General features: G+C 47.0%; 1 protein-coding gene across 2 annotated transcripts in view; it reads left to right on the top strand.

The window, feature by feature from the left end:
- tiam2a (TIAM Rac1 associated GEF 2a) overlaps nt 1–16,204 on the top strand; it is a 90,910-nt gene that overhangs the window by 17,491 nt on the left and 57,215 nt on the right. For both annotated transcript variants that reach the window (XM_056295561.1, XM_056295562.1), the window contains exons 2-3: nt 11,199–11,297; nt 12,093–13,277. In XM_056295561.1, coding sequence (XP_056151536.1) covers nt 12,099–13,277 — 1,179 coding nt within the window. In that variant the 5' untranslated portion in view covers nt 11,199–11,297; nt 12,093–12,098. The remainder of the gene's footprint in view (nt 1–11,198; nt 11,298–12,092; nt 13,278–16,204) is intronic.

Raw genomic sequence — 16,204 nt, 5'->3', positions numbered from 1 at the left:
GCTGTTATGGTAATGAGCGAGCGAGCTGAGAGCCGATCGAATTAATCACCGGGCCTCGCGCCACATGCCAGATGACGGATCGTCCCGCAGCGCACAATTGGACAGCCGGAGTCAATTTCAGCGGAGACAATACAGTTTATGAAAAGATTTGACGCCGGTGAATTATGCCACCGTCAGACACGTGGGTACACGGGGTCTGTGCGAACCTTAACCGAAGCGTGGAGCCGAGGTGAAGGTTTAGTCTCGCGTGATAATGGCGAAGGGTTCAGTAAGCCGTGCCGAGCTCCCTCCCCCGCTAATCTTAAAGTTTTTCGTTTCCCCCCGTCTTCACCTCGAGAGAAAACTTTTCTGTACTTGTCTCTTATCGAATTACCTCCTCTTCTAGATTTCCTTCCCCTGTTGAGGAGTTGTCATACTGAGCAGCCATGTCCTGACCTCCTTTGCAGGGCTGGGTTTAGACTCATTTTTCCAAGGAGCCTTAGGGCCTCTTATCTGGGCCTTGGCTGTCCCAGCACCGAGCTGATGGAGGCTGTGGCTCCACCGCCTTCCTGTCAGAGATGTCTCAGTCAGTGCACCTCCAGACCCATTGTTGCTGTTTCTCAGTGACAGAGGCCCCCCCCTCCTTTTTCTGCCCAGTTGTATCCGGCCAATTACCCCACTTTTCCGAGCCATCCCGGTCGCTGCCCCACCCCTTCTGCCGATCCGGGAAGGGCTGCAGACCACCACACGCCTCCTCCGATACACGTGGAGTCGCCAGCTGCTTCTTTTCACCTGACGGTGAGGAGTTTCGTCAGGGGGACGTAGCGCGTGGGAGGATCACCGTTCCTCCTCCCCCCTGAACAGGCACCCCAACCAGGACACATGCCCACATCCGGCTTCCCGCCCGCAGACACGACCAATCGTGTCTGTGGGGACGCCCGACTAAGCCGGGGGTAACACGGGGACTCGACCTGGCGGTCCCCGTGTCGGGAGGCTACGGAGTAGACCGCTACGCTACGCGGATGCCCGTGACAGAGGTTCTTAAAGGTCTTCCTTGTGCTGGGACCTGACCTGGATGTTAGGTCTTCTTCTCCAGCACGTAGTGAAAACTGCGGCGGGAGGTCTGTTCTAATGTGGTATAGCAAGTCATTTCTGACTCAGGGCATGGCGTACCCAGTAAAACATTCACACTGGTTCGAGCAGATGACGTGTGTGTGTGTGTGTGGGTGGGTGTGTGTGTGTGTGTCTGTAAACAGCTGGAAGACTGCAGGTGAAAATCAGCATTCCGTCAGCTTTTCTCCTAATTAAGCAGCTTAATGGACAGAGAGAGGTCGTTTTGAGGGTTAAAGTCTTTGAAGTAAATTTACACACATGCATCAATGTACTGGCACACAGACACACACACAGACACACACACAGACACACACACACACACACACACACACACACACACACACACACACACACACACACATCGTTCCTTTGAACTAGGGCCAGAGTTATCTGGCTTGCTCCCTTAATGATAGATATTCCCACAACTTGATTGCAACCAAATTCCTAGTGCAGCCAGCATGCGCTTGTACGTGTGTACGTCAACACTATAGCTACACACAAAGACATACACTCACTCATTCTGAATCACACCTACACACTACTCCACTCTCCGATACCTTCTCTACCACACTCAAAACCTCACAACGGCAAGACGCACACTATTTCTCCTCATGTCATGTCAAACAAGCATGCACACACACACACACACACACACACACACACACACACACACACACTGACAGCAGCTAGGAAGGTGGATCCCGACAACTCCCTGGGGATGTTCAGAGGCAGTGCTTACAACTCTACACCAAACAAAGCATGAGAAGATGTTCACACCCCGTTTCTGACTTACGACTTCACTGGTGCTGTTCTCAGAAAGACAACACTGGTACAGCCTAGTATGCGCACACACACACTTAAGGCATTTTCAAACACACACACACACTTAAGGCATTTTCACACACACACACAGGCTGAACAGATGCAGTCAGATGGAGACAAACGCACACGCTGCTGTGTTACCGGTGGGCCGGCGTGTGTCGGCAGCTTCTAGTTGATCTGAAGTGAGCGTCGGACTGCGGGACTTGTGGGCCGTGTGTCTGACAAGAGCGCTGATGTGTCGGGACTAAACAGAACTGGCAGCGGGAGAAGCCGGGAGACGAGCAGGGACGCGGAGGAGGGGGAGGAGGAGGGAGAAGTGCTGGAGTTGGATGAAACACATTTCTAAGGTTTCGGCTACTGATTTATTTACATGTGTGTTTTTTCTGCAGGGCGGCTTATTTGAACGGTGAGAACACGTCACATTAAACCTCTCGCTGGGACGGGGTGTGGCGAGAGCGCTGGGTGTTGGTACGAGTACGGCTTCGGTCCTGATCGGGTCAGTCGTCATTCCCGGTGAATAGAGGGTTCAACCTGAGAGTGGATTCGTATTCTTCCTCTGCTAAATACGGCCACAGACTTAGAAAGCTGAAGAGGTGGGGTTAGCTGGGGGTGGTGTGTGGGGGTGGGGGGGGCAATGCATCAAACAAAAGAGCTGACCTTTCACCCCGATCTGACAGATCCCAGCTTAAACAAATTCCGCCCGTCTGTTCTGTCCCCCTTATCTCCCCCCTGCCTTGCTCTCTAGGTGTAATTCATCACTCGGTGTCGCTGATCTATATTTGGGGGCGTGGCAGTCTCCCCCCCCTTTCAGCTAAAGAGAGCAATTAAGATCAATTTATTCCTCCCTAGCCAAAGTCTCGTCCTTCCCTGGGAGTGGGTTAATCAATGGCTGCAATTCATGAATTGCCTCCGGCTGCAGGAGTAGATCTGATACACTACTCGGCTGGGAGACGAGAGGTATTTGCATCCAGAATTAAGAAAACCTGACTCTTCTGCACACACACACACACACACACACACACACACACACACACACACACACACACGCACACACACCTTTTGATATCTTGGTCCCACAAGTGTCAGTTTTTCATAGCAAGCTGGCGTGTGATGTTAGCCGAGATTAAATGCGACATAATTTCGCCCCCATCTCTATAGCACGGCGTCACAAAATCATTTACACAGAGAATTAAAGCATGTACCTTTCCAGCCTCACCAAAGTAATCACATCCATTCAAATTAAGCATCCCTGAATCATTGGGAACATACGAGAGACCGAGGAGTCTGAGAGTTGCGCCGCGGCTCTCCGTTTAATGGCGCTTTGAGCGAGGAAGATCGACGGTTAAATGCCGTGAAATAAGATTCTGGTCTTCTTTCTAAGACCTTGTATACTACAAAAGTTATCGCAATCATACACGTTAAAAGGACCCACCCACTATTTCAGGTCAGGGCAAGCGGTGGAAGTGTGGGCCTCTCTGCCCTGAGGCCAACCCCACCTTTACGTTTTGCCATCTGAAAGTGAATTCACGGCCCTCTGTTGGCTCACCTGTAGTATTTGTGGTTGGAGATGGGAGGAGAGGAGGCGTGCGAGGGGAAAAGTGGCTCTCTAGAAGCAGGCAAGCTTGGGCAATAGCGGTTGAAAAGGCTAAACCTGAGACCTGGAGCTTATCATGCTGTCATTATCGAGCAAAGGAGGGGACCCGAGTGACATGGGGGGTAGTATTGTGGGTATTATGAGGCTTACCATCACCGGGGGCTTCTGGGGTTTGAAAGTACAAGTCCCCTCAAAACTTTGATAATGGACTCTTAAATGGTGCTAACCACTGGGCACTGTTTCCCCACAGCAAGAAGGTCCTGGGTTCGAACCTCAGGCCGTCCCAGGTCCTTTCTGTGTGGAGTTTGCATGTTCTCCCCGTGTGTGTGGGTTTCCTCGGTTTCCTCCCACCATCAAAAAGACATGCATGTTAGGGTTAATAGTCCCGCCAGTGCCCCTGAGCAAGGCAATGGCAAGAAGAACTGGAGTTGGTCCCCGGGCGCTGCAGCTGCCCACTGCCCCTATACAATAGGATGGGTTACATGCAGAGAACACATTCATTGTAAGAATACAATGTCAAATAAAGTGTCTTTCTTAAACCCGGTCTCACCTTGGACTACAGTAGCCCCCCCCTCGATTCTTCTCTTCATCCGAGAGTCTACTTTTGTCCAGATTTCGGTGTTTTCTGGGCGGCTTTTGCCACACTTGAATGTCTGAGTAAGACCGTAAAGTGAGCAGCGCTTTCAGTTTCAGATCCCCTTTGCCGTACTGTCAACATTTCTGTCCGGAAAAGAGCATTATAGTACCTGCAGGGCATCGCTACCATCATGTAGCACAGTCAGCGTCGTGCCGGCCAGTAATTCACTATTATCATTTATCGTGTTTCAGTGGGTATCGCATTGGGATGACGTTCGGATATTGTCATATTGTGATACATAGTAGTGTTGTCTAAATTAATGATAAAAAGAATGTATTGTATAAAACCCTCTCACAAAATGAGGTCTGAACTACGGGGGCGTATTGAGTTTTTAGTTTGATATTATACTTAATGGCACCATCCATCCATTATCCAAACCGCTTATCCTGCTCTCAGGGTCACAGGGATGCTGGAGCAAATCTAGTTCAGTGTGCTCGGTCATATTCTTGGATATGGTATATTTGCATGCTATCGTCGGGTGAAATTCGATATCAGTATGGTTAAAATATTTTCCGTATCGCCCTAGTCCAATGTGCCCTTCAGTTGTCACCGTCAAGGGTTCTGTTCGTTCAACGGTGACGATGGTGACACGTGTCCATCGCTCCGCTGCACCGAATCCGATTACCGGCATATTTGATTTTTGCCGCTGAGACCTCGTTGAGGGCCGTAATTGATCTTAATTAGAGGTCAGTCCGCTGAACTCGCCAGGCTCTGACCAGACACCTGCTCTCTATGAATATGCATAACACGACTCCTCCTCGCCTCTCACTTTGGTTCCTAGTCCCTCACCCTCTTTATGCGTCTCCATCCCAGCCAGACCCTTTAGCGGCGTCCATCCGATGTCGGACAAAGGCCTTTGAGAGGAGCCCAGACAAGGCTGCAGGGACTATTGTGCTGTTCACAATGTTGTTTTTTTTGCCTCGGTGAACGCTGCTCACGTTGTTGGCTGTTTCTGTGGCGCTGAAGTCTCTCAGGCCGGGCAGCTGGCGGATGGAAAAGCATCATCCAGCTGTTCTCGCAAGCACATGGCGCGGACAAGACTTAACAGTTTGCAAGCCACATTTTCTTGTATTAAAAAAAAACGACTTGAGAAATGTAGTTATCCAGTTACCAGTGTTTTCCACAGCAGTGATGCATGTGTGTGTGCAAACACCAGATTTATACGCTCGGCTTCTGTGAAACAAACAACTAGCTGGCCAGAGGATCGGAGGCAGCTTTTTGGCGTCGTCCCCCTCAGTTATGATTTTGTGTTATGGTGCAGCTTTCCAACTGGGTCCAGTTTAACTGTGAGACCACAGCTATGTGAACCATAGATAAATGGAGGCATGTGTGTGCTTTAGACCCACAGTGGTCACAGTTTGGGGTTAAAGCTTAGGTTTAGCATTTTGAGCACATTGGAGCACAAAAGTCTTTTTTTTTCCCCCCCCCCGGTATTTTAACTGGTTTCTTAAAAATGAGATGCAGATCTGGTTGGTGCCTTTACATCCTAGCAGCACCCCCCCCCCCACACCTCCCATTCTGCCTGTTGATATCTCTCCTTTTTCCTGTCTTTGACGCTCAACTCCCTGTATGTTTCTCTCTCTCTCTCTCTCTCTCTCTCTCTCTCTCTCTCTCTCTCTCTCTCTCTCTCTCTCTCTCTCTCTTCCACACAGACACAGTTTTGACTGTTTCTCGCTCTCTCTCTCTCTCTCTCTCTCTCTCTCTCTCTCTCTCTCTCTCTCTCTCTCTCTCTCTCTCTCTCTCTCTCTCTCTCTCTCTCTCTCTCTCCTACACACATTCTCTTTCTGCCTCTCCAGTAGCAGCGTGCCTCTCTGCCCCCCTCTTGGGGTCATTGTGGTATTTTAGGGTCAGACAAGAGCAGCCCCCCCGCCTCCCAGGCAGCGCTGCAGCCGTTATACGCCAGCATGTCTCGCCCAGCTGCCTCAAACAGCCATGGAAAACCACCTTGGCTGTAGCGAGCGCTGCATCCTCCAAGCCTAGCCAACGGAAAAGCTGGATATAGGAAAAAAGTAGTGTGAGTTAGCTCTATTTTCTATTTTTATTCTTTCTTTCTTTTTTCTTTCTCAAAAGAAACACTTAAAGCATCCTTTGCATCTTTTTTTGGGGAGTTCTTCTGAGGCGCACTCTAACTTTTTCCTTCTCCTCCCCCTCCCCCTCCTCCTCCTCTTTGCACTCCATTGCCCCCAGGGTATCTTGTGGGGACTGGGATTAGTGATGGATGTAAGAACCGGGCAGGGAGTTTCCACGTGGTTCCTGATGTGTTGAGTCACTTAGTGTGTGTGTGTGTGTGTGTGTGTGTGTGTGTGTGTGTGTGTGTGTGTGTGTGTGTGTGTGTGTGTGTGTGTGTGTGTGTGTGTGTGTTGCTTTAAGACTAAACAGGCCTTTGCAGGGAGAATCCACTTTGAGATCAGAGAGCACCAGCTTACATTCTCCTCCCCAGCTCTTCAAAGAGCCCTTAGATTAAAGCTGGTTTCATGGAGGTAAGGGAGGTTTTGGTCTCTGTGTTTTATCTTCCTCTACCTTTGTTTTTACCATTTACCAAATGAAGAGGCAGACTGGTGTTCTGAAACCTTCGTCTTTAGTCCAGATGCCCAGGTGTGTGTGTGTGTGTGTGTGTGTGTGTGTGTGTGTGTGTGTGTGTGTGTGTGTGTGTGTCTGTGTGTGTGTGTTGGATACAGCTGTATTTGTCTGATAGTAGTTTCTGTTTCAGGAATGTGGGTCTGCCATGGCTGTCTAAGGCTTCTGTAGACGATACATTGAGAAAGTGACCTTACACAATCTGCGCCGACCATCACTTTGTTGTGTGTTTCAGTACTGTCAGCACTTGATGCCTTACTCTCGCATGTGCAGTCTCTCTCTCTCTCTCTCTCTCTCTCTCTCTCTCTCTCTCTCTCTCTCTCTCTCTCTCTCTCTCGTGTTTAATGAGCATAATTGGGTTTGATAAGTACCACCCAGTTTATAATTACTATCCCATGTTTCAGTTGGCAGACGTGCAATTGGTGTACACTAAGTGGGGCCACGTTGTATGGGAAAGTGTTTGGAAATGTTTTGACTCTCTTGGCATCAACCATGAGATGGCAACAGGATATTTGTGCAAATCATTCAGAAGGCGCCATGTCATTTTTGGTCCGGAGCCAGGCAGAGACCTCCTAAATGTATAATGAAAAAGTCCAAAGGACACTAACAAGCACTTTGATGGATGTTCAGCGGCCTTGGCAACACAGTCAAATCCACCACACAGTAATATAGGTTTACAGCGAGTGATTCATAGATAGAGCGTTCTGCTCATAAGCAAACAGCTACAGGATACTTGAAATCTAGTTCTACAACAGAACTCGGCAGGAGGCGGTCCAGGTCTTCAGCTCCAACAGCACTAACCGTGTTTCCATCCGAGTGTTTTAATGTGAATTTTCTCATTTTGAAGAAAAAACGCTTGAATTAGACTGGCAAATATTAAATAAAACCCTCAAAATTCCCATATAGGTTCTTACGCTCTTCTGAGGTGGTTAAAAAAAAATCAATAAAAATGTGATAAATTGCATTGGTAATGGAGTCGCCGAATTAAAAAAAAAAATCAAATGCAAATCAAACTTTGCACATGTTCAGCTGTTCCTTCATCTTGACCGATCCGTCTTTGGTTCTGTCTGGACGTAGGACATGCAGGTCTATGTTCAGGGTATTTGGTTGAGTAGATCTGATGGAAACGCACCTTAATTCACGATGTTATTTCACGCAGCATTTAATTATTCAGTAAAGTTGAATGGAAACATGCAGCATCCGGATCGCTGCTCTTCCTCCCGCCTCGTCCTGAACGGCCTTGTGGGATGTTTGCATACATCTGAGCTGAGCCGCCATTTAAAAGTTGCCGGAGTTAATGCAGCGCTCCTTTCGGAGAGCGGTTGTCACCACGCCGGGAGAGAGTGATAAGAGACGGATCCCAGCCGCTGTGATTTGACAGGAGGAAGGCAACACGATTGCGCTCGCAGTCGCCGCAGCTAACAAATGACCTCACGGCGAGCAAAAGAAATCAAAAGCCGTGAAACCAGATTAGCCACCGTTACTCCACAGCCGCTCTGCTTGTCATCGTTGTGCTGCTGACTTATGATTTCTGTCATAACTACACGATTACCACGTGGAAGATCGTACCCAAATACCACTTACACCTTTCTAAGACTACTTTTTTGCTTAGCCTTTATTTTCTTGGGAGTTTTTTTTTTAATATATAGTGTGTACTCTAAGGCAGCGTGTAAAAAGTCCAGTAAGCTTTTTAAGCAGAACTGAGGCGGAGTGGGTTAAAAGCTGCACCAGCAGCATCACGATGTGAACTGTGAGGCGTGAAGCTCAGTTCTCCGGGGACCAGCCTTGTGCTTCACGCTGCTGCGTCAATAGTTTCTTCCTGCAGCGCCATTTCTCAAGTTCACCTGCGAGGACAATGGGCCGAGAATTGTTTACTTGGTTTCTTCAGCTTGCGTGTGTGTTTGAGATAGAAAGACCGAGAGAGAGGTTTTTATGGACACATGGTGAGAGAAATTCATGGTTATTGCCACCACTGCATCTACCAGCTATGTTTATACCATGATGATGTGCCCCTTCTTTCACTCAATTAGCTGTGGGTCCACACACACTCGCACAGCCTGCATGGGAGCCATCCTGGGGCAGAAGGAGAAGAATGCCAGGTCATGGGGTGTGTAGGGGAATGGAGGGTGGCAGTGGTCCCTTGCCCCCGGAGCAGATGGCCTGTAGGGAAGCCTGTTTAGGAAAACAAGAGGGCTGAAAAGGAGGAGGGAGGGAGAGTTCAGAGTGAACGCTGTATGTGCAGCTGAAGGGAAGACTTGTCTTGTTGTTCTTCTGAAATGATGCCACAATACTCTAGTCCGACCCGCAGCAGAAGGCAAGTGTGTGTGTTTGTGTGTGTGTGTGTCTGTATATGTACTGGCACGCCTTAAAACCTTTCATACTCTAAGCCCTGCTTTGTCTGAATAAACTTTGTGAGATGTGTCGGTGGCGGTGCTGAAAGAAAGCGGTCATTGTGACAAGTGTGACATCTAGCTTTATACTCACCCCTGGCACAGGTTGCAGCTGCTTTACTCTAGAAAAAGAGTTTTGTTTAGGTTTTGCTCACCCCTGTGGAGGGAGCCTTCGACCCTTTCTCTCACTTTTTAGCCGCCAGGTGTGAGACAAATTGCTCGAAAGTTTTTCCGCTTTCTGGGCTCGTCGCTATCTGTGATGTGGATGGAGTCAGAGGGTCAAATGTTGGACGTGTACACTACGTTTGAGGCATCAGATGGAAGGGCGACTGGGGAAATGTGGTTACATGGGAAAGTATTCCAGTTTTCCCACAGCTACCTTGGGATAATGAGGACAACTTGATTGCTTAGTGACGTGCAGTCAAGTGTGGTTGACCATGGACCCATGACCGATGTTGGCGAGGCTTAATGTCCAACTAATGTGTAACTTTCGGCGTGTTGGGGAACTTGCGGCGAGTAAAGCTGATTTGATTTATGCTCTGTTGGGCAAATTAAGGTCACATGGGTACAAGCATGTCTTGCCGCTATCCGCCTTCGTGTTTTTCCTCTCCTCGTCTCACTCATAACGAAGGTGGCAAGTGTTGGATTAACCCTCTCAGCATCTCAGTGCGCTGTTTCAAGTTCATTAGTAATCCAGTAAGTGTTCTCTGGCCAACCGTTGGAGCTGCTTTCGTGTGATGGTCTCCAGCAATGTTCTGAGTCATTAGTTGCTTTTTCCCCCTTCCATGAAACACAATTAGACTTGGCAGACTAGTAGGATTAGAGTACTATTATCCTCAACTGGCTCCTCGATACACTTGCTGGGTCTTTTTTTTTTTTTTGGTGATGCTGAAACTTGACCTTCGTCTCAATCCAGAGCTTTAAAAGCCTTAGTGCTATATTTGCGTTTCTCTCAGACCATTTAAATTGCCAGACATCCCCCTCTCAACCTGTGTGTTTTGTTGCACGGTCAGCCAACACTCCTTTAATTCCTACCTCGCAAGTCAAGGTACATCTAAGCAGGGGCCGCAGCGGTAAACTCTCTTAATGCTTTAGATCACTTAATCCTGAAGGTTAGGTCTTTTGGCACTGGTAACCTCACACATGCTGTAGGTGCTGTGGGTATTTGTGCTATGTGAAAGCCTTCCTGGGGTATGAGCTACATGCATGTTAAGAGGGTTATATTACACACAGTGGAGTCATGCTGCTTCATAGAGGATGCCCAGTATGGTGGCAAAGAAAACTCTCCAGACGTCTGTAGGTTTGGAACCCTGCCCCCTGAACAAATTTGGCGGCAAGGAGTGAAGGGAAAAAAAAAAGAGGGATCGAGCTAGAATTCCAGCATTTAAAAATAAACAGCGGGGTAAACTGTAGCTGGCTTTCAAACACTTTCCAAACCTCGATCAAAGACGACATCATTGAGTTGTGCAGAGTCGGAAAAATGCGAGTAATGTTTAGTTTGGTGGGACGGACCAGAGGGGTAAGACTTAGAGGGGTGGAGTGACTTTTTACAGTAATCATCAGGCCAGGGTGGCACTGCACTGTGCCGTCTTCTACAGAGCTTAGCTTAGTTGAATGTGTGGATACTGTCGGTGATTTGAGTCCACAGTACAGGACGTATTTGCTGCTCCAGCCAAGAAAAGTTTCTCTTCTTTTTTGTCTTTTTTTCACGGTGGATGCTTTCTTCCTTCTGACTTTTTATTCCCTCTTTTCCGTTGCTTGTCTCACAACTGTGAAGAGGTATGGCCTTTCTTTATGTTTAGATGATTGTACAGTACAGTTAAATAGGCACTCTTGAGTCCATCTGAATGGGTCTGAGTATTAATCTGGTTTTGTTTATGTGAATAGGGAGTGACTACAGTGCTTATTTAGTAAATGGTGTCCTTCGAGCTGGAGGATTAGGACTGCTCTCTAATTGGCGCACCCGTTATCAAACCAGGCATTCATTACAAGGCAAACTGTCACCGTGGCAGGAGACTAGCAGCTAACCAAACCTTTGGTAAAAGACTAGCAGCTAACCAAACCCTTGTCTGTGTTTCTCTCTCAGATGAGGTGGACACTGAAGCAAAGAGCCGTTTTCAAGAGATGGGGCGCAAGTAGACATGCCTGCGGACGAGCTACACTCTGAGGAGAGACTTTAGAACAGGTGAGTCTGACATTTCATAAGCTGCTTAGTACGGCCAACGCCAAGATTTGAAAACGGTTGAAGGTGTCTTGTGTTAACTGAAGCTATTATGTCACCACATTGTGTTGTGCTCCAGCATGTCAACAGGTGTCCTGCCACACTTGTCATATAAACACGACAATACAGTTAGCTAGCATGAAATCTGTTCTTAGATATCTGTCCACTCCTGGCTCTCCGTCACAAACTTAAATATGTTCGGAAAGTGTGGAAGTGATTTTTGCTTGCCTCAGAACACGTGTAACAGGCCATGGCCATGGTCACACCTGACTTTCCATAGAGAAGTTAAGAAGAATGTAGTAAAATGAAAGTGGGTTGGTCCTTGTAGGGTCATTTAACAGATGTTGAGTATGAATGGATGATGCATTTGAAATGTGAATATCTGTGCTCTTTGTGTGGCATTAGGGTGACCTGCTTTGTCCTGTTTGTCAGTAAACAGCCACTGAAAAATATGTTCCAAGGTGCTTACTGTACAAGCTTGTTGAGAACAACCATTTTGACTTACAAGTCATTACTCAGTATAATGGCACAGACATCAACTGGGGTCATGTCACAAGACGATCATTTTCATTTTGTATCACAAACAGGATCACCATCTGCAAGCTGCATTATGAATATATTTTACTTTTACAACAGCGTGTGATATGTCAGTGTCATTTAGGTTGGCCATGAGTTATATAAACAGTATCATAAATTTACTAGTAACATGAGGTTAATGGCAATAAGAAACATTTAATCTTTTTTTTCTCTCTCTTTCAGACAGCAATGGGGAATTCAGAGAGCCAGTATAGTATTCAGGGTCCCAAAGGCAGCAGCTTTATCTTCCCAGGGAAACAAAAGCCATATTCACTTAAATTCCGCTCAACCAAAGAGGACGGCCTATCACCCCATACATGGTGGAAAAATACCCCTGGGGGCTCTGGGTATAAGGCCAGATCTGTTGGTCGTGGCTGTCTGTCTCCTTCCAAAAGCCGCCAGCCCTACTCCACCCGGCACTATGACTACATTTCTAAGGGTGCTAGGACCAGTCCAAATGAACATCGCTGGCATGGATCCCCTGTATTAAATGTACCAAGGAGGCATATGCCTGATGACTATGACAATCCGTATGGTGCTGAGCTTAATGGCCACTCGCTTAACGGCCACAGTACTGGTCATGAGGGTTTGGAGGAACAGAGCAGCCCGCGTGTGGTGATCAAGAAGGATGGAAGCCTGAGGGTGGAGTTCACCAACAATTCTGGCAGTGCCCTTCTCCTGAATGAGGCCTCTGGCCCCGTACAGCTTCTCAAGTTCTCCCCTAACCTGGAGTCTACCTCCACTTCAAGTCTGCCAGGCTCCAGTGGTAGGAGGCCTGAGGGTCACCACAGTGGTCCACCGCCAGCCTCCACCTCCTCTACAGCCAGGACCAGCAAGGGAAGTTCCCTGAGCTCTGAAGGCTCCTGGTATGACTCGCCCTGGGGACCAAGCACTGAACTTTGTGAACAGGACCAGGCCTGTCCCCCTGGCAGGACTTTAGTTCACTCCCCAATCCAACTAGAATCATTCACAGAACAGTCACCTCCCATGTCTATCACAGACCTCTACAGCGATCCCACTATGGCTGCGACCTTCCCCACAGCCAAGGATCTGTCCTCTCAATTCCAGGCTCCGCCATCAGGCCGCAGACCACATAGAGCCTCCCTAGCATCAGTCCTTGATGTGCCTGCAGAGGAAGAGTGTCCCGAGGCCCGGCAGTACTCATCATACACCTTGCCATGTCGCAGGCCCAAAGCCCACACAATGAGTGATGATGACCTGGACCAGTACCCAGACCCTGTCCTAGACCAATACCAGGAGCAGTCTGGGCCAGAGTTCAGTTTCCAGAAGAAAGAATCCATCAAGAACCGTATCAGACGCCTTAGTGACTGGACAGGCAGCCTCAGTCGGAAGAAGAGGAAGTCTCAAGTAAGTTATGCTTGGACATATGCGTTTTGGGGCTGGATGTTCAGTTCTAATTTATTGGTGAGCTTAGTTTTTTTATCTTCATAGTGCTCACTTTCGCTTTTTAAGAGGTGTCTCATGTTAGTGGGCTTCATAACAGTGTATCAGAATCAGAATGAAAATACTTTATTCATCCCCGAGAGGAAATTGGGTCATGATTGTTCAGCTTCCTCCTCTTCTCACAGGGCTCATACAGGGATTCTTATTGGCTGGTAATTTAAAGAATAGGCATTAAAGATATATAGTTGATGGACTCTGTCATCCTCAGTAAAAGTAAAAGGAGATCATCAGCAACAGCCATGCACAGGCAATTTTCTGGCTGGTGAGTTTTTCCTGAGCTGTCAGCCACAGTGGTCGGCCTGGCACAACCAGGAATTTACCGCCATCCCCTGGTCCTTAACACCACAACACCAGCTGTCTGATGACGGGACACAGTAGGGTGTTTTAAAATGAAATTTTGTACAGCAGCCCGTGCAGTGTGTTGTGCCCGAGAGGATGAAATAGGGATGAGACGTACTCGCTTATACAGCATAACTTATGGACAATCCTGTTTGGAGAAGAAGCCAAGGGCTTGTCTGCGGATGTCATAATGGTGGCTATATCTGGGTGGGTAGATCTGAGTTTTTACAGTATGTTTACAGATTACTTTGGCAGCTTGATGGAATTGGCATGTTTCACAAATACTGAATGTCACTGTATCCATGGCCATTTTGCATAGCATGTCAACTTAGCTATTGCTGTTAAAACTGTTGTAAAGGATACAAGGATGGAAAAATTATTTTTCCTCCACCTTGTCATATTAATTTACTTATTGATCTAATTTTAATCAGATGATATTCTATGATGGTGGTTACATGATTATTATCTGTGTGCCAACCCAGTCATTACATCATATTAGGAAATTTTTGAATGGTTCAAACTGACTGATGGTTGAGAGGAGTTCATTTTAACTGAGGAATGGAGTAGCATGTTGCATGGAAAGGCTGGCATATTGGACATGTGAGAATCTCAGACAGACAGCTGAGGTTTTCCCCTTCTCCATGAAGTAAAATGATACCAGGACAGTCCTGGCTCACGTCACAGAAGGGCTGGAAATAACCATAGCTTGTTGTGGACACATGTTAGAACTTTTAACCCATAAACAAAACATTGTAGCAGCCTCAGCTTTATTACAAAGGCTGTCTTCTTAATGGCTTTAGTTTGTAAGGCGTCTTATTTAAGCTAAGCTTGAAGGTCATGCCCCTCTGTCTTTGAGCCTTAATATCAAGTGTTTCTGCACTACTTCATTTAGCTTTGCCTTATACATTTTTTAGAATGCTTTTCCAACTGTGCTATGAGAATTGCTTGTAACGCTTTGAAAAAGCCCTGTTGGGGTGAAACCAAGTCCCAGCTGAAGACTTAACCCCATCCTCCTCTTCTGTTACCGAATGACTAATGGCGATTCAGGCAGTTTTTGGTGGAGATTTTCTGGGCTCCCATCACAGCCCTTACAGAGCTAATCTGTTAATAAGGATTTGTGCTTTTTCAGTTCTAGCCGACAGCATAGAAAATGCAAGGAAAAACTGTCCATGTATTCAGAGTGCCTCATCACCGCAATATGGTTTTAGGCATCTTTTTCTTTATAATGAAAAAGTAAAAAAAAAACATGGTAGAAATTGAGGCTTGTGTTGATTACTTAAGTATCTGGTGTCCTGTAGTGAAGAATATACCAACGCCATAGGGGTGAAGAGAGGGTATGGGCAAGTGGTTTTATAAGGAAGCGTATTCATTTTGAATAACATTGGGTCCAGCTGGAGCTCTTTGGGGACACAGCTTTCACTTTACATTAGCAGTGTCCTCTTCTAAGCCTCCTGCTCACTGGAAAGCCCTGCTAATCTGTAGGCATGTGTTGGCACTTAACTGAGTTTGGGGGCAGGCTAGGACCCATAGCAGGCTAGGACTGAGAGATTTACCTCTGTGTGTTTGCAATTTTTATCACGGGTGGGGGAAAAAATCGATTCACGTTAGAATCGCGATGCGTATCTTCCACGATTCTGAATAGATTCACAAATTCCAAAAATCGATTTTTAAAAACTTTTTTTTTCCCAGTCTCAAGTAGCCTCCTCACTGCTGGCAATGTTGACTTGCCCCGCACCTGTTACGGCTTCCGGAAAACACGACAGTGGCTAGTCAGTTGCTGCTAATGATAGCTCTTGCTAGCCTTTCTGAAAATGGAGCGGCAACAAGTTCAGCCAGCCCCATCATCATTGAAGGCAAGCGTTTGGGCGCATTTTGGATTTTGCAATCTCCCGGGGGAGAAGGAGCTTGACATCACTCATTCAATGTGCAAGATTTGCAAAACGAAAGTTAAGTATTCCGGGAACAGTACAAATGTTAGGTCTCACATCATACGCCATCACCCAGAGTTGAAAGAAGTGGAACAACGACCTCCCACAACATTTACAAACAACCAACGCACACTGCACCACTTTACCAAACTCCCAGCCAATTCTGAACGGGCAAAAAAAAAAAAAAGAAAAACTAGTTCCATCGCCTGTTTCATTTCAAAAGACTAGCGCCCCTACAGTGTAGTCAACAATGAAGGTTCTAGATTTAGGATCCAGACAATTGAGCCAAAGTACGACATACCATCGCGTCAGTTTTTTACTGAAAAAGGTTAGGTTTGTCTTTGTGTGTTCACATTATTGCAATCGATTGATATTACTTTTTCAAATATGAAAACTACATAATGTTATACACACTTCAGTCTGCTTTCATTCCATAATATGTCACACCACCTTTCTTAGCACAGAGCAGACTGGGGTAGATCCTGAAATTAGCACCTCTATGTACCAAATCTAGAATCGATTTTGATTCGGGAATCCTTTCGAATCGAAAATTAATTTTCAATC

The sequence above is a fragment of the Lampris incognitus genome, chromosome 16 (assembly GCF_029633865.1).
Source record: "Lampris incognitus isolate fLamInc1 chromosome 16, fLamInc1.hap2, whole genome shotgun sequence".
Taxonomy (NCBI): Eukaryota; Metazoa; Chordata; class Actinopteri; order Lampriformes; family Lampridae; genus Lampris; species Lampris incognitus.
The sequence above is the reverse complement of the archived record's forward strand: the minus strand, read 5'-3'. Positions and strand labels throughout refer to the sequence as shown.